The 15,467-nt window shown below is 40.3% G+C and overlaps 1 protein-coding gene across 1 annotated transcript in view; it reads left to right on the forward strand.

Annotated features, from left to right (window-relative positions):
• KLKB1 (kallikrein B1) overlaps positions 1-15,248 on the forward strand; it is a 32,923-nt gene extending 17,675 nt beyond the window's left edge. Inside the window, exons 10-14 of the mRNA XM_070948291.1 lie at positions 1,212-1,386; positions 4,090-4,265; positions 7,023-7,118; positions 12,083-12,222; positions 14,730-15,248. Coding sequence (XP_070804392.1) covers positions 1,212-1,386; positions 4,090-4,265; positions 7,023-7,118; positions 12,083-12,222; positions 14,730-14,891 — 749 coding nt within the window. The 3' untranslated portion in view covers positions 14,892-15,248. The remainder of the gene's footprint in view (positions 1-1,211; positions 1,387-4,089; positions 4,266-7,022; positions 7,119-12,082; positions 12,223-14,729) is intronic.
• Positions 15,249-15,467: the final 219 nt, after the last annotated feature.

Genomic DNA, 15,467 nt, shown 5'->3' on the forward strand with positions numbered 1-15,467 from the left:
TGACTATAAATCTCCAGTTTTTCTCCAAGACCTGTTTTTTGTTCAGGTTTTGTTCAGGTTTCTTGTTCAGAAACTGAGAAGAATAAATTGTGGAGCTCTTCTGAAAGCAAAGTGTATGTTTTGAGCTCTGCTCTCTCTCTCTCTCTCATGATAAAACACATGCCATTTGCCTTCAGTGGCAATGACTTTGTCTTGCCCTTTTCTGCTGCACATTAGTGGCTACTGGATTTGGATTCTTTTTATTTATGCAGCATTTCAGAAAAGAAGAAAAAATGCATTTAATCTTAAACTCACCAGTTTTAGATTTCTTGATTATCTTTTCTAGCTTTGTTAATTCCTAGTGTTTTATAAGCTAGACTCTAGCTGTTCAAAATTCTTAATCCTATTCCTAAACTTTCTAACATAGCTTTCATCAAATAATTCTGAGCAAATAGTTATATCATAGGTCAAGCTACCTATTGATTGATACATCAACTGCTCTATTCTGGTATGTCTTTACTCTTCTTAGTACATTTCACAGGGAACAACTTCTTTGAACTTCAGAGGCTCAGGCTCCTAATCAATCTCAAGTGTTAAGATGATTCCCTGATTTATACTATTAGACGTATACTTTGAATGTCCACCTATCAGAGAAAGAGAGAAAGAGAGAGAGATTATATTATGTTAAACTTCATAGACTGGGATATGAAATGATATGACATGACATGTGAACATGTAGGTCTGGGTTGAACTGTAGAGTTCTTGGTGATCTCTGAGCTTGGTTATTTGCTTGCAGACATTTCATTATCTGACTAAGTAACATGATTTATGGTAGCACTGATGTTGCTTAATTGGATAATGAAACGTGTTTAAGCAAACAACCAAGCTCAGATAGCATCAAAAGCTCTATATATCCCTTTCTGCAACACTGTTGATCATTAGAACTTGCATAAATCCTAAAGCTAATGCACTATATGTAGTCCTCCAAATGAATTCCATGAATTCACTTCCTGGTAGAGACTTTGAACTCAATGGAAAAAGATTGGGCTCTTTGTGTCTGATACTTACTAATACAATTTGACTAACACATTGGTCAGTGTAACTTTTAGCATCCATGTTAATGGAGTTCCAAACCAGCTTTTCCTTTTGTGTACCATCCAGTGTGTTAATTCTTATGATCAGTATCAAATGTACTGAATGAAACCTGATGTAGTAATTAAAAGTTGTTTTAGTCTGTGTGCAGAAACCAGAGAAACGGTCAAGGGTTGTTGGAGGATCAAACTCTTCTGTTGGTGAATGGCCTTGGCAAGTCAGTTTACACACAACGCTCCCTGTTCAGATCCATAAATGTGGTGGTTCAATCATCAGTGACCAATGGATTTTGACAGCTGCCCATTGCTTCGAAAAGTGAGTAAATTTAGTGAATTTAGCAGAGATGGCTAAAATTTCAGCGTATTTGAAAGACCATTCAAATGAAAGATATATATTGGAATGGAGAAGATGGATTGACCATATTCAAAACAAATATCGGACTAAAAAGTTTCAAATAGCTTATGAATGAAATCTATATTTTCTTTTTTGAATATGTTTAGTTAGTTGAAAGGGGAGTTAAAGAGCAAGGAGGAGTTTGGAGACCACAGAAAGTTAGCCTATTTTAGCTTATGTTTGTTATGCTATACCCTGTTTTTGCTCTGGGAAGTCCGGGGGGATGGGTGTCAGGAGGGAGGGGGGTTGGAGGGAGAGGGGGGATGGGGGGATGGGAAGGGGGGGAAATTGTTGTAATGATTGTTAAAACTTTTTAAATAAAAAAAAAGAAAAGTGAGTAAATTATGTTCATAGCAGAAACAGAGAAATCATGTAACAGGATAGCTTTTGCTACTATTGATTAACATGTTCTGATTAAAGACATCACTACATATGAACCCTAGAACTCCTGGTCAAAATCTTGAAGATTAGTTCAGAACTGTATATACAAGTATTGTCTATATGATTTAAACTATATGACTTAAACAATTACATTAAATAATTCTGTGGTATACTATATCATGAAATGTATTGTTCACATGCTTTATATCATAGCCCTCATGCAATTAGCTTGACTGATTGGGCATCATATAAAATGAAAGTTCAAAATATCTGGGAGGTTCTCATAGCCCTCTCATAGATTCAAAAATGATGGGAACTGCAGTGACACATTTGGACAGCATTAGAATTAAAAATGTGGATAAAATAATCCTTTGATCCAGGGGTGTCAAACTCGATTTCATTGAGAGTCACATCAGCATTGTGGTGATCCTCCAAAGGCATGGTGGGAGGTGTGTCTGGGTGGTCCCAGCAGACTAGGTGTGGCCCAGTCAGGGGACATAGCCAGTTTGACATCATTTGCATGTGGGGGCTGGGTGGGGTTGGGGAGGGAATCCAGGGGACTCTGGTGGGTTGGGTGGTGGGCAGGAGGCTCATCCGGTGGGATGAGGTGAGGTGAGGCAAGGGATGGGGCTTCTGCATCCAGAAACTGTTGGCCGGTGCATGCTCATCACCCTTTGTACATGGAGGCCAACAGTTTACAGCTGCAGCTGCAGCCTGCTGGCCACTCAACTGGTGCACTCTGCCGCTCCAGAGCCTGCTGCCACTACCGGGCTGTCTGTCTAAGCAACAGGTGCGGTGGCAGCATCAGGCAGAGGCAGGGGGGGAGGCACGTGATGCGGACTGCTGGACATGTTTATTCCATCCCATTGTCTGTTTTTGCTTGCAGTTGGAGAGCAGGTCGCTGCTGGTCATCTTCTCCTCAGCTCCCTCATAGATCTTGCTCTTACCCATGGAATGTGTTTCCCTCGTACACTCGATGCACCTCAACCTCACTGCAAGCTGCTGCTGCTGCCATTTGGCAAACCCTCCCAGCCCAAGGAGGTGAAGCAGCCATTTAGAAAGGCTGAGTAGAGATGGTAGAGCACACCCAAACCCAGCAGCAACAGATGGCCAGATGGGGAAAGCCGGATACCCATCAGTGCGATGGCCACCCAGGCCCAGCAGAGATGGGGGGGAGGCACATGATCCCGGCTGGGCCTGGGTGGCCAGGGCTCTGAGGGGGATTTGGCTTGTTCCACTTGGGGTGGCCATCTTTTGCCTGCTGAGCCTGGGAGTGCTCTACCACCTCCAATCAGGCTTTCTAGCTTGCCCCTTTACTGTCTTCGTGCTAGGTGGGCATGATATTCCGGACAGTGATGGCAGCGGCCTAATGGACTTGCATGAACTGCCGGAGGCCTTGGTGGTGGTAGTGGCCCACAGTGGTGCCGAGGTGCATTGGGTGCATGAAGGGAACATGCTTCACACGTGGGCTAAGGGCAAGACCCGTGAGAGGGTTCAGGAGATGACCAGCAGTGACCTGCTCTCCAACCACAAGCAAAAATAGATGGGATAGAGTAGGTGGGCTGATGGTGTCTGCCTCATCTTGTCTCAGTCCGTGGCAGTGGCAGTAGCTGGAGGCAGAGGTGCAGAGGGAAGGCATGCAGTCCAGACTGCTGGATGTGCTGAGCATCTGCCTGCCCTGTCCCAGCCACGTGAGATGGAGCGGGCACATCTGGTGGTCCACATCATGTGCCTCTCCCCTGCCTCTGCCTGCTGCCAGTGCTGCCACCGCTGCCATGCCTGCTTCTTGGAGGGCCAGCCTGGTGGTCTCAGGGAGCTGTAGAGCCCCTGCTGTCAGACACTCCCGTGCATGCGCAGGCACAGGTGCAGGCGCATGCACAAACATGCACGCACGCACACACACACACAAAAACACACATGAAAGGCCACCAAGTGGGGCATGAAGATGTTGGTGCAGGCGCAGCGCTAATCTGTAACCTGGTGGCATCCATCCAGGCTGGATTGTGGCCAGTCTTAGATCTGCAGCGCCACCTCATCCCCAACCCCTAGCTGTGCGCATAGGAGGTGGTGAGCGCACAAGGGGTGGCATCCTGGGTGAAAGGATGCCACCCCTCAGAATGTAGTCCCCAGATGCGTGACGCATCTGGCCGCTGGCTGCCAGTTTGACACTGGTTTAGAATATGAAAAACAGCCTTATTTCTACATATTTAATCTTAATTTTCCTTGTTTTTATTTTCCCTTTAGCTTTCCATTAACTGAACTTTGGCGTGTTTACAGTAGCATTTTGAAACAGTCTGAAATAACAAATGAAACTACTTTCTTCAAAATCCAAAAAATGATTGTTCATCCCAGATACGAATTTTCAGAGTCAGGATATGACATTGCTTTACTAAAGCTTGACAGACCTTTGAATTTCAGTGGTATGTATACATTTATTTACAAAACCTTTAATATTATCTTAGTATTTCATACATTGCAGTGTCATAATTTGTTGAATAATGGTCAGTTGAATATGCCATCATTGGAATCATTGTATTAAATCCAAGTCTAATAAATTACCATGAAAAACGAACCTAAGCAAGATGATGTTCTTCAAGTCTAAATAAAGTGAGAATATTAGATGAAATATGGTCCAAGAAGGGAAAAAAATCCAAGAAGATACAGTTAATTTTAAATAAGAATAAGAAAAGTGGAAACATCTTAAAAATAAGATGATAAAAATGATTGAAAGGAAAAGGCAAGAAGGTCAGATTTCTTTAGATAAGCCATAGTAATTGAAACTTAATTAAAACACATTCCACAATATCAGAAAATGGAAACAATATCAGAAAACAGGAAAACACTAGTAGCATGGCATTCTAGTAGCATGATAAGATTTTGTTTCAGAAAAAGAGGCCTATCACACTGAGAACAAAAAGAAATTCAACAAACAAATCTTACAAATTGACTCAATTATAGCAGATAGAAAGGTAATCAATATGAAAGTGGCATTTTAAAAGAAACTGGGAAAAACTGATCAATTTAATTTGGGCAAAATGGTAGAAAAGTAATCAGATTAAAAATAAACCTATGGCAGAACAAAGCAAAAATCAAAATGGTTTCTACAACAATGACTTAAATTTGTAAAAAGGTCTTTGATAAAAGCTCTTGAACAAACTTAGCAATCATAGGGTAAGAGGAGCTATTTTTTATGAATGGTTAACTGGATGAAAAACTGAAGCAATTTTAGGCAATCTTCTCAGACGAATGAAGTGACAAGTGGAATCCTTAAAACTTTATACAAAGATGGGAGTTTTTCATCTTATTCATAAATGATCTTGATTTGAATAAACAGTGACAAGACCAAGTACCCAAGATATTCAATGTGACAGTTATTTACAAGAGTTACAAAAAATATTTCTTTAAATTGTATTAATTTAGTTAGGGAAAATCTGCTAGAGTAACTTCAGAAGAACGCTGAGTCTTTATACCTAACTTAAGATTTTGGGGTCCACATGATAAATAGCTCAGTGTATTCACTTTACAGCTGCAAAAAACGCAAATTCCATTCAGGGTCACCAAGAAAAGGACTGAAAATGAAGTAACTAACATTGTAATATCCTAACACAGGAGTCCCCAACCTGTGAGTTATGGCCCACTAGTGGGCCGTATGTTGTTGACAACCGGGTCTGTCTGCTCCATTTGCAGGAGTGCCAGGTGCATATGCACAGCATTCACATAAATGAAGCTGTGTTTGTGTGTGTGCTTGCTGGTTGTCGCGTGGAACCATCCCCTCTCTCCCCCTCCCCCCTTGCACCAATCTGCAAAGCCAGAAAGGTTGGGTAACTCTGTCCTAACATTAATCTATGGTATTCCTGCATCTAAAATACTGTGTACAGTTCTGAAAAGGGGTGGAAAAAATGTACAAAAGGGAAATCAAAACAAGGTGTTCTCACAGATAGAAATGTTCAAACTCTATCTTCAAGAAGAAAACCAGAAGCTGATTAAGGCATTTGGAATTATGCATAGCATGGATAAAGTAGGTTGGGGAGGATTTTTCTCCCTCTTTAAAAGTATTGGGACCAACCAAGCTGCATCCAATGAAAAAAGTCAGGGAGAACATAATTAACAAGAGTGTTGGGTTTTTAAACTTTGAGTTATTTATTTATTTATTTATCTTTACAAATAACTCAAGCTGACAAACATCCAACACAATTTCCTGCTCCTATTTTCTCCACAACGATCCTGTGAGGTGACTTGGGCTGAGAGAGAGTGACTGGCCCAAAGTCTCTCAGCTGGCTTTCATGGCTAAGGCAGGACTTGAATTCATGGTATCTTGTTTGTTGTGGCTCGCCGGCAGCCTGCGGAGCTGGCAGCAGAGTTAGACAGTGAGGAAGTTGGGGAGGAACATGGGCCAGTCCTGGAATCTGGGGAAGGCCATCTGGGAGTTATGTGCTGCCTCCGGAGCCTCCAGAGTCAGACATCAGTGAGGCAGAGGAATAGGGGGAGCCTGTTCCCAGTGCGCGCATGCGCAGAGCTGCCAGAAGGCAAGAACAGTTAAAGGGACAATTCGGGAGTAGGGCTTGGAGATAATTGGCCCCTCCCATAAGACATAAAGGAGGAGCAAAAGCACCTTTGCAGGAAGCAACTTTGTTCGTTCTGGTTGATTTAAATTCTGAAGCTCCGTTTTGACTCTGTGGTCCATGTGGTCTTGCAAAGCTAATTTGGCAGTATGTCAAGGGAGATAAAGGTGGGTGTTTATCAGTCTTATCCCAAAGGCAGACTTCTGTTGGACTCTTTACAAACTATGTGTGACTCATTACAGGCTGTGAATGAACAGAATTCACAGCCGTTGATATAAAAAGAGGGTTTTGGGGATTAATCATGTGCTTTTTACTGTCTCAGGAAGAGACAGAACATTGCTTTCTATTTTGGTGCCTTAACCACTAGACTCTGGACTGGGGAGTGCCTGTCTTCAAATTCAGGGGTAACAGTGGTGGCACAGGGATGTGACTCCCTCTTTGAACTACACCTGTCCATTAGCATCTTTTTGGTTGTTGTGGGAAACAAAATACTGGGCTAAGTGGGATAAGACTGACACAGCAAAGCTCCTCCTCTATCCTTAAAGATGCCATTTATTTTTCAACAACAGCTTTTCGGCATTCTATTTATCTGATTCTTTTAAAATGAATATTTAGCTTTACAGCAACCAACATGCCTGCCATCCCAGGAAGAAATTAATATGGAATACACCGAATGCTGGGTGACCGGATGGGGTTACACAAAAGAGAAAGGTACTGAAAAATAACCTTAAGAAACACTGAATACTTTTCTTGACAAAATATGACGTGATATTAGGTTGTTATTATTATTGCTATTGGCATATGAATCAAAGGAAAGAGTTTAATTTATAAGGTGAATTATATAACTGAAAAGTACATTACTTTTCTAGATTTCATACTAGACTAATTACTTATTATCAAGGAGCAATATAGGTAAAGACGCCCTAAAATTGTCCTGTGTTCCTGAGAACCATGTGACTTATCTGCACAACTGACAATATTATATAGGAAGTCCTAATCTTAAAACTGTTCATTTAGTGACCATTTAAAGTTATGACGGCACTTAGAACCATCATGTCCCACAATCAGATGATCAAAATTCAGATGCCTGCATTGTCTCTCACCATCTGCAACCTTAGTAGGGGGTTCCTGACAAGCAAAGTCAATGGGGGAAGCCAAATTTGCTTAACAAGGGCAGCAAAAAGTAACAAAATCAGGGATGATTCACTGCCCAATGACAGACTTTTTAGCCACAATTGTCGACCACTACCTATGGAAAGGATCTGCTATTTGCATTTGTATAGGATGGCTTGTCAATTTTCAGAGACTTTATCTTGTTTTAAAAATCTGGTGTAATCAGGATCAGAATCAGCACAGTAATTCCTTACAATTCCTTACAAAAAGACATTCAGTAGATCTTCAAAGAAGCAGAAGAGAGAGAGCATTTTAATTTTTTTCAGTCCATATAACATTTCTAGTTGTATTCTTTAGCAAAGTATTAGAGGAGTTAGCCAGATTATCTGCTGATTCTCCCCATTGAAAATAAAGAGTATTGAGGACAGAGCATTAATTTCTGGTGCTATGTAGTGAGGTTTTAGTGTGTTAAATGTTGATCCTGGCTGTTCTTACCATTGCCCTATGTTCTCCCTATCTGATATGATAGAATCTTTAAATGAAAATAAATAGATCTCATCTCAAAAGCAATGAAATTGTTTTTTAAAAATGGGAATGTAGCCAGATATTTTCTCATTTAACTAGCCTTAAGGACATTATAAGACCATTGAAAAATGAAACCATTACATAGCCACATAATATTCTGTAGATGTTGGATTTATATCCATTCCAGTTTGCTTCCAATCTTTCTTAGAAGACCACCTTCCTTTAGTCATCTAATATAGCTTAACATTGTAGCCCACAGAATTAAAATATCTGTCTGCTCCCATTTTAGTAGCACAAATTATGATAATCTATTTACCACCTCCATCTCCTCTGGCATATAAGTGATGGTATTATTTACATTGTTTAACCTGTCCAGCAGTGGTGAAATCCATTTTTTTTTTACTACTGATTCTGTGGGCGTGGCGTGTGGGCATGGCAGGGGAAGGATACTGCAAAATCTCCATTCCCACCCCACTTTGGGGCCAGCCAGAGGTGGTATTTGCCGGTTCTCTGAACTGCTCAAAATTTCCGCTACCGGTTCTCCAGAACCTGTCAGAACCTGCTGGATTTCACCCCTGCTGTCCAGGTAAGATGTAAGGAAGGAGGCAAAGAATCTGTTCAATGCATACACTATTTTACTTGATGCTTTCAATTTCTCAAAAACTGCAGTTACAGCTGGGATTGTCAGTAATCATTCCTCAGCCCTTTATTTTCAACTGAAATGCCCCAGGGGATGGATGCTGCTTCTGACTCCCTATCACTCAGATTTTCGAAGGGAAAATGAAAAGCTGTTCTGGTTTATCAGACAGAAGAAATTGAGACAGACAAAACTGGGTGTCTGCCATGTGGAGTGTGCCTACAGCAGACCAGCACTTTGAAGCTATTATAAGAATGAACTTTGATAATTCACTTGATCTTTGGCCAAGATTGTCTTGTCAGTTTTCAGCTGCTTTGTTATCTTTGATGTATTTATTACTCCTAGAACATATTCTATGTCCTTTATTTTCTTTTATTATAGATACCAAATCAAGGAGAAAAGTTTGAATGGCTTTAAGTTTGAATGATTTGTGGAGCTCTCTATTGCTCCATAAACTAAAATAATAACAGAAGCTGATTTTAATCTTCTGTTCCTTAAACTTACAGTCCCGTTATGGTGAACCTATGGCATGCGTGCCAGAAGTGGCACACAGAGCCCTCTCTGCTGGCACGCGTGCTGTTGCCCCAAGTCAGATCTCCGTGGTGTTTCTTTCGTGAGATTCTGTTTCCCTGCAAACAACGAAACAGAAAGAAAAAGATCTTACCTCTTGCTGCACTGCTGATGTTGAGATGCCCCACCTCCCACCGGCCAGCTGGTCTTCGGGTCTCTGCTGCGCATGTGCACATGTGCACATGTGCACATGTCCATGCATGTCTGTGCATGTCCGCATGAATGTCTGTGCATGTGCATATCCATGCATGTGCGTGTTCGCGCATGCGCACCTTTCAGTTTGGATATGCGCATGTGGATTTTGGGCACTCGGTGTCTAAAAGGTTCGCCATCGCTGTTATAGTCAATCAAATGCATCAACTGAGATGTTAATTGAAGTGGATAAGCAAAATACAAAATAAATCAAGGAATTGCAAAAGAAAATATCAGTGAAATTATGCCATTGCCAACACAGCAGGGGTGAAATGCTCCTGGTTCGGATTGGATCGTCCGATATGGTAGCGATGGCGGCGGGTGGTTCGGAGAACTGGTAGCAGAAATCCCTGCGCCCCCCCCCACAATGCCCAGCTGAGACGCACAATCATCAGAGGCTTTTTTTTTTTACTTTTAAAAGCATTTTTTTTACAACCTCTTCCAATGAAAAAATGCTTTTAAAAGTAAAAAAAAAAAAAGCCTTTGATGATCGTGTGGCTCAGCTGGGATAGCCAGAGGCTTTTCAAAGCATTTTTTTCTGCAACCTGTTGGCCGAAGATGTGGTTAAAAAAATGCTTTGAAAAGTTTCTGATGATACCAGCTGAGTTTCCTGATCGGCAGAGAGGTATTTTTTAAAAAACCTCTCTGACGATCCCAGTTGAGTTTCCTGATCGGCAGAGAAGTATTTTTTAAAAAGCCTCACTGACGATCCCAGCTGAGTTTCCTGATCGTCAGAGGCTTTTCAAAGCATTAGAAAAAATGCTTTGACAAGTTTTTTTAAAAAATAGTTGGCCATGCCCACCCAGTCACATTAGTCACCCCCCCACCAAGCCACGCCCACAGAACCTGTAGTAACAAATTTTACATTTCACCCCTGCTACACAGTGCTATCTTGAAAAAAAAAACCCTCTATGGATTGTTAAGTAATGGCTAAAGAACAATAATTTCATAATTATGTTTTATTCTGGTTCGAACTAAATCTTAGTTCGCTGTTTCCTGAGCAGAAAAGTTTTGGACCATTCTGGTTAGTTTAATGAAGAAATAGATACTTTCTGATTTTCTTATGAATGCACTTCTCTTATGAAGAGAAGTGAATGTGGAAGTTTCTGGCTAGAGCAGCTAATTTGAAACCATAGTTTAGTATTATGCTTGAAAACAACCAATGAGCAGGACCCAGGATACAATACACCATTCAGTTAATGAGACTGCCATTTTATCACCCCTTTATTCATGAAGCTTTTTAACAGTCACACAGGGCTTGCTCAAAATTAGCTTTCTTATCCAAAGGCCCTTGCTAAGAGGAAAAGGCAGGTAAGGCAGGTTAAACTTACCGTATTTTTCGGAGTATAAGACGCACCTTCCCCCCCCTCCAAAGAAGTGAAAATCTGGGTGCGTCTTATACTCTGAATGTAGCCCTGTCCTCTTCTCAAACGGCGGTTTCAGAGGCTGAAAAAAGCATCAGAAATGAAGCTTCAGAAAAGAAGCCCCCAAACAGAGTGTCAGAGGCTTTTTTTCTGAAGCTCTGTTTCAGAGGCTTTCAGAGGCAGGAAAAAAAGTTTTTTTCTGAAATGGAATTTCAGAAGTTTCAGAGGCAGAAAAGAAAGCAAAAAAAAAAAAAAAAAAAAAGAAAGAAAAAAAGCAAGGCACAGAGCTCACAACCAAGGAACCTGTTGCTAAAGTTCACCTCTGAGAACAGCTGATTGGGAGTATTCCAGGAGGCTGATCGACCTGCCAATCAGCTTTTTTCTTATTTTCCTCCCCAAAAACTAAGGTGTGTCTTATACTCCGGTGTGTCTTATACTCCGAAAAATACAGTAGATAATCCATGTGGGATGACATAATGGAAGTGGGAGATAGGTAGTATGAGGATATGCTCAATAACTAAATAAAGTTACTTCCAGTGTTATGCAGACATCCACATGGTATATATTTGCACAGATATTAGATTTTTTTCCCTACAGTCTATAGATAAGCAGTTTCTATCTTTCTGAGACATTATATGTTGCTCTGTTAGATCCAAATGCAGCAAAAGAAACTCCTGTAACATTTTTTTTTACCAAGAATATAACTTTACTGATAATTCCATATAGGTAAAGAAGAAGGAAAGCTGGTTCTGAGGTTTTGGTGTGAAAGATAGCATAGTTAAAATCCCCCTTTTTCCTCCCCGGCTACTTTGTGTCGATTGTTCACCAATCCCGTTCAATCATATTGTTTTGGGAAACAGTCTGAACTGCTCGAAAGGTTCCTATCAGGTGACCTGGAAGTGTTTCTCAGGCTGCAAACGGCTCACATACATTCCTTACGTCCTTCCCAGCTCCTCATACATTCCAATCATTCCCCTCTTTCCCCTCCCTTAGTCTCTGTTGTCAGGTTGCGAGTAGTAGTGCCTTACGAGTCAGCCTCGACATATAGTCAAGTGTGGCAGTGGAGTGAAAAATTGTGGCACCCTTTGCTTGGTGCCCTAAGCAGATGTTTATTTGGCTTCATAGTTATTTCAGGGCTGGGATGATGTCCAGGAGTCTCTAATTGATTCTTAGCTCACATTCACACACAGTTGGTGATGCCTGAAGCTTGCATTATTCTTGACCTTTCACTGCACTAGCAACCTTCTCTCCATTTCTCTCCTTTGTAATTGTAGGCTCAATCGAAGACACGCTACAAAAAGTCAAAATTCCCATAATACCAAACGCAGACTGTCAATCTCAATACCCAGAGCACAGAATAACAGACAAGATGTTGTGCGCTGGCTACTCAGAAGGAGGCAAAGATGCTTGCCAGGTAAATTAATAGTATCTTGTATTTCATGTGGACTCTGTGTAATATCACCCTCTCCGAGAGATCTGGAAAACCTAAGTTTGATGCAGACAACATGAGTTTAATTAAAAACTGCATGGTATTTCCTTCTCACGCTATTAAACCCAAGACTCCCTGAGAATGAATAAATAAGAGGTTATTGATGGGTTTGGTTGGTTTATAAAACAGCCTGGTTTTTTATTTTTACTTTTCAAGTAGCAATATAAATATTAAATTATACAAAATGCTCTTCATATAACATGCCGATAACCTAATAAAAGCATATAGGGTCCATTCCTGTTGTATACCTTTAAAAAACAAAACAAAACACAACCTTCTGCTGAAATCATTTTTTTGCTTTTTTGCTTTTTGTTCTTTTAAGCCCTGTAATTATGTTCTATTGACATTTGTCAAGTGACTTAGATAAAAGAAAAGAAAAAAAACCGCTACCAGATTCTGCTTAATGGTCAGCGGTCCTAGTTAATAATTTGGGGAAGGTAAAAATTGCAATGGAAATCAATTGGTAGGACTAGTGCATGCATGGAAGTGGAATCAGTGCTGGAAAATTTGTGTAAAAATTTCCAAGTGAAATTGTACCTGGAAAAATAGAGAGACAGTTTGTTCTAGTGATGATGGCACCAGGCTAGAAACCAGGAGAATGTGAGTTCTAATCCCACTTTAGGCATGAAAGCTGCATGACTTTGTCCCAGTTATTTTGTCTCAGTCCAATGCACATCACAGCGTTGTTGTGACGAAAACAGGAAGAGAAAAGTGTATTAGGTATGTTTGCCATCCTGAGTTATTTATAAAAATAATAAAAGATGGGATAAAAAAATTAAAAAGGTATCAGCCAATCCCTATATCCAGATGAGAACAAGTACACACACCATAAAAACAATAGCTTGAGTTTACTCCAAAAATAAGACCTACTCCCAAAATAAGTTCTACTTAAATACCCGGCTGCCCGGCCGCTCATTCCATCTGGTTGCTTGTGGTGCTGCAGCCATGAAGCGAGGCGGGATGGTGTTGGAGCTGACCCACATCAGGTTACCTCAGGGCCCCCACAGCCAGGGCCATTCCCACCCCAACATTTGCCTCACAGTGGTAGCATCAGCAGCCATATGCAGCAGGAGTCCATGTGGCTGCTGGTCCACTTCTTTTGCTTGCTTGCGGTCACAACAGAGCAGGAGACCGAACTGTGTGCCGGTGCTGCGGCCACGAGTTGAGGCAGGTGTTGGGCAGTGGGTGGCCTGGCTGTGGGAGCCCTGAGTTAAGCCAGTGTGGGGCACATGGGGCAACTACTAAACCCCCCCTGCCTCACAGCAGTGGCCTGGTTTGTTCTCCTGCCCCACCATAAGCAAGCAGAAGAAGTGGGCCTTCTGTACATGGGGTAAAAATGCTTATTTTTGGCCCAAAAGAAAATAAGACCTGGTCTTATTTTTGGGGAAATATGGTATTTATTAAACATCACAAACATCACAATGAGTGAACTGGAAAAAAAAGCAGTATACCAGGCAAGTAACAGAAGGATGAGAAAGATATGACGAGGAGGAAGGAATTTACATCCTCTATATATTTCTGTATATCAAAAAGCAATCAGAAACAATACTTTGTGTAATCAGCATGGCAATCTCAAAGAGAGTGGCCATTGGCTAACCTAGCTTTAATCTTTTTATGTAAGTAACAATAGCAGAAGACAGATGGAAACTCATTAGGTGATCTTTCCTCTATTCTGCACTATTAAGAGAAATAACTTTGTGGATGCATTTTGCCTAGAATTTGGTAGAATTTGAAAGTTTATTTCCCTAAAACTGGCTGCTATTTCTTCTCTCCCCTTTCTTTTTTCTTAATCAACTTACTTCATTAAAAAATCTTGAAGCTTGTGGTGATTTTGTAGAACTATAACTGGGCTAAGAAAAGTATTACCTTTTTTGATCTAGCAGCTTTCTTCTCTCACCTCTGACAGTTGGGAATGCTGCTAATTTCATCCAGTGTAGAATCTTAGACTTTACATTAAGAATACATTTTGGCCATTTTGTGCATTCACTAACATCACAATACCAATCAGATGAGATGAGAAGCAGAGTTTTCATTTCTTCTACTGAAGTACCAGATCATATGGTTAATCTGCCATCTAGGCTGGCACATAGGGCAGTTACTCCATCAATAATAACTTTTCCACTGGGAACAGGTTAGGATAAGAATTAGCACTTCAAGAACAAGTGCCTAAAACTGCTTTTTTCTCTCTACTCATTATTTTGTCTTTTGTTATTTTGTTTGTGTGTCTTGTTTTAAGTTAGGAACTCACTGGTACAGTTGGGATATTGATCATTTTTGCATTTATGAAAGTCTTTTTGGTTAAGGAATATGGAAAACATACTTTTGAATAATAATGATTTATTTTAAGAATTTATTTGGGCTTTTATTTACTTGGTTATCTTTTTCAATCTTCTCTTATGAAGCTTATGTAGATTTTTCTTTCTTCTTTGCAGGGAGACTCAGGTGGTCCCTTGTCATGTAAATTTGAGAACAATTGGTATGTGGTTGGCATCACCAGTTGGGGTGAAGGATGTGCTCGTCCAGGACAACCAGGTGTTTACACCGTTGTGGCTAAGTTTGTAGACTGGATTCTGGAACAAACTTTAGAAGATTGAAACAGGGTTAAATTAATCCTGTGTGCTACCAATTTCATGTGGTTTGTTCAAATGCCCATTTTATCCTGTTTTTGCATCATTTTAAAATTTTGGGAAAAACTGCACAAAAATTCATATTTAAATGTGTATATTTTAAAATTACTTTATCAGACCATTTCAGACCATGGAAATTGAATGAATTTGAGATTCTATTTCAGTTTTTATTTCTGAGTGTACTGTATGGAATAAGGTAATTCACAGTGGAGTTTACAAAGATGGAGTTTTAAAAAAAGTTTTTCAGTTTATATATGGACTATTTCTGACCAACAAATATGAAATGTAGTCAATATATTAATTTTGAAGAATCTGACTTATCCAATGACACAATAAAAATAATATATTATAATTTTTTTTGAACCTGCAAATGTATTTTTCCTTAATGTGAATATATTTTATCTGATCAATGACTATTAATTATAGGCATAATAGAAAGAAAGTATGTTTAAATCACAGTAGTTGATGACATTACTGAATGCTATACATCCAGTTATAGTTATATGCCCATATTGATCCCGAGTAGAGTTATGCATTTGCTCC

Source organism: Pituophis catenifer, unplaced genomic scaffold (assembly GCF_029215685.1).
Source record: "Pituophis catenifer annectens isolate HBS135680 unplaced genomic scaffold, rPitCat1.0.hap2 SCAF_8, whole genome shotgun sequence".
Classification (NCBI taxonomy): Eukaryota; Metazoa; Chordata; class Lepidosauria; order Squamata; family Colubridae; genus Pituophis; species Pituophis catenifer.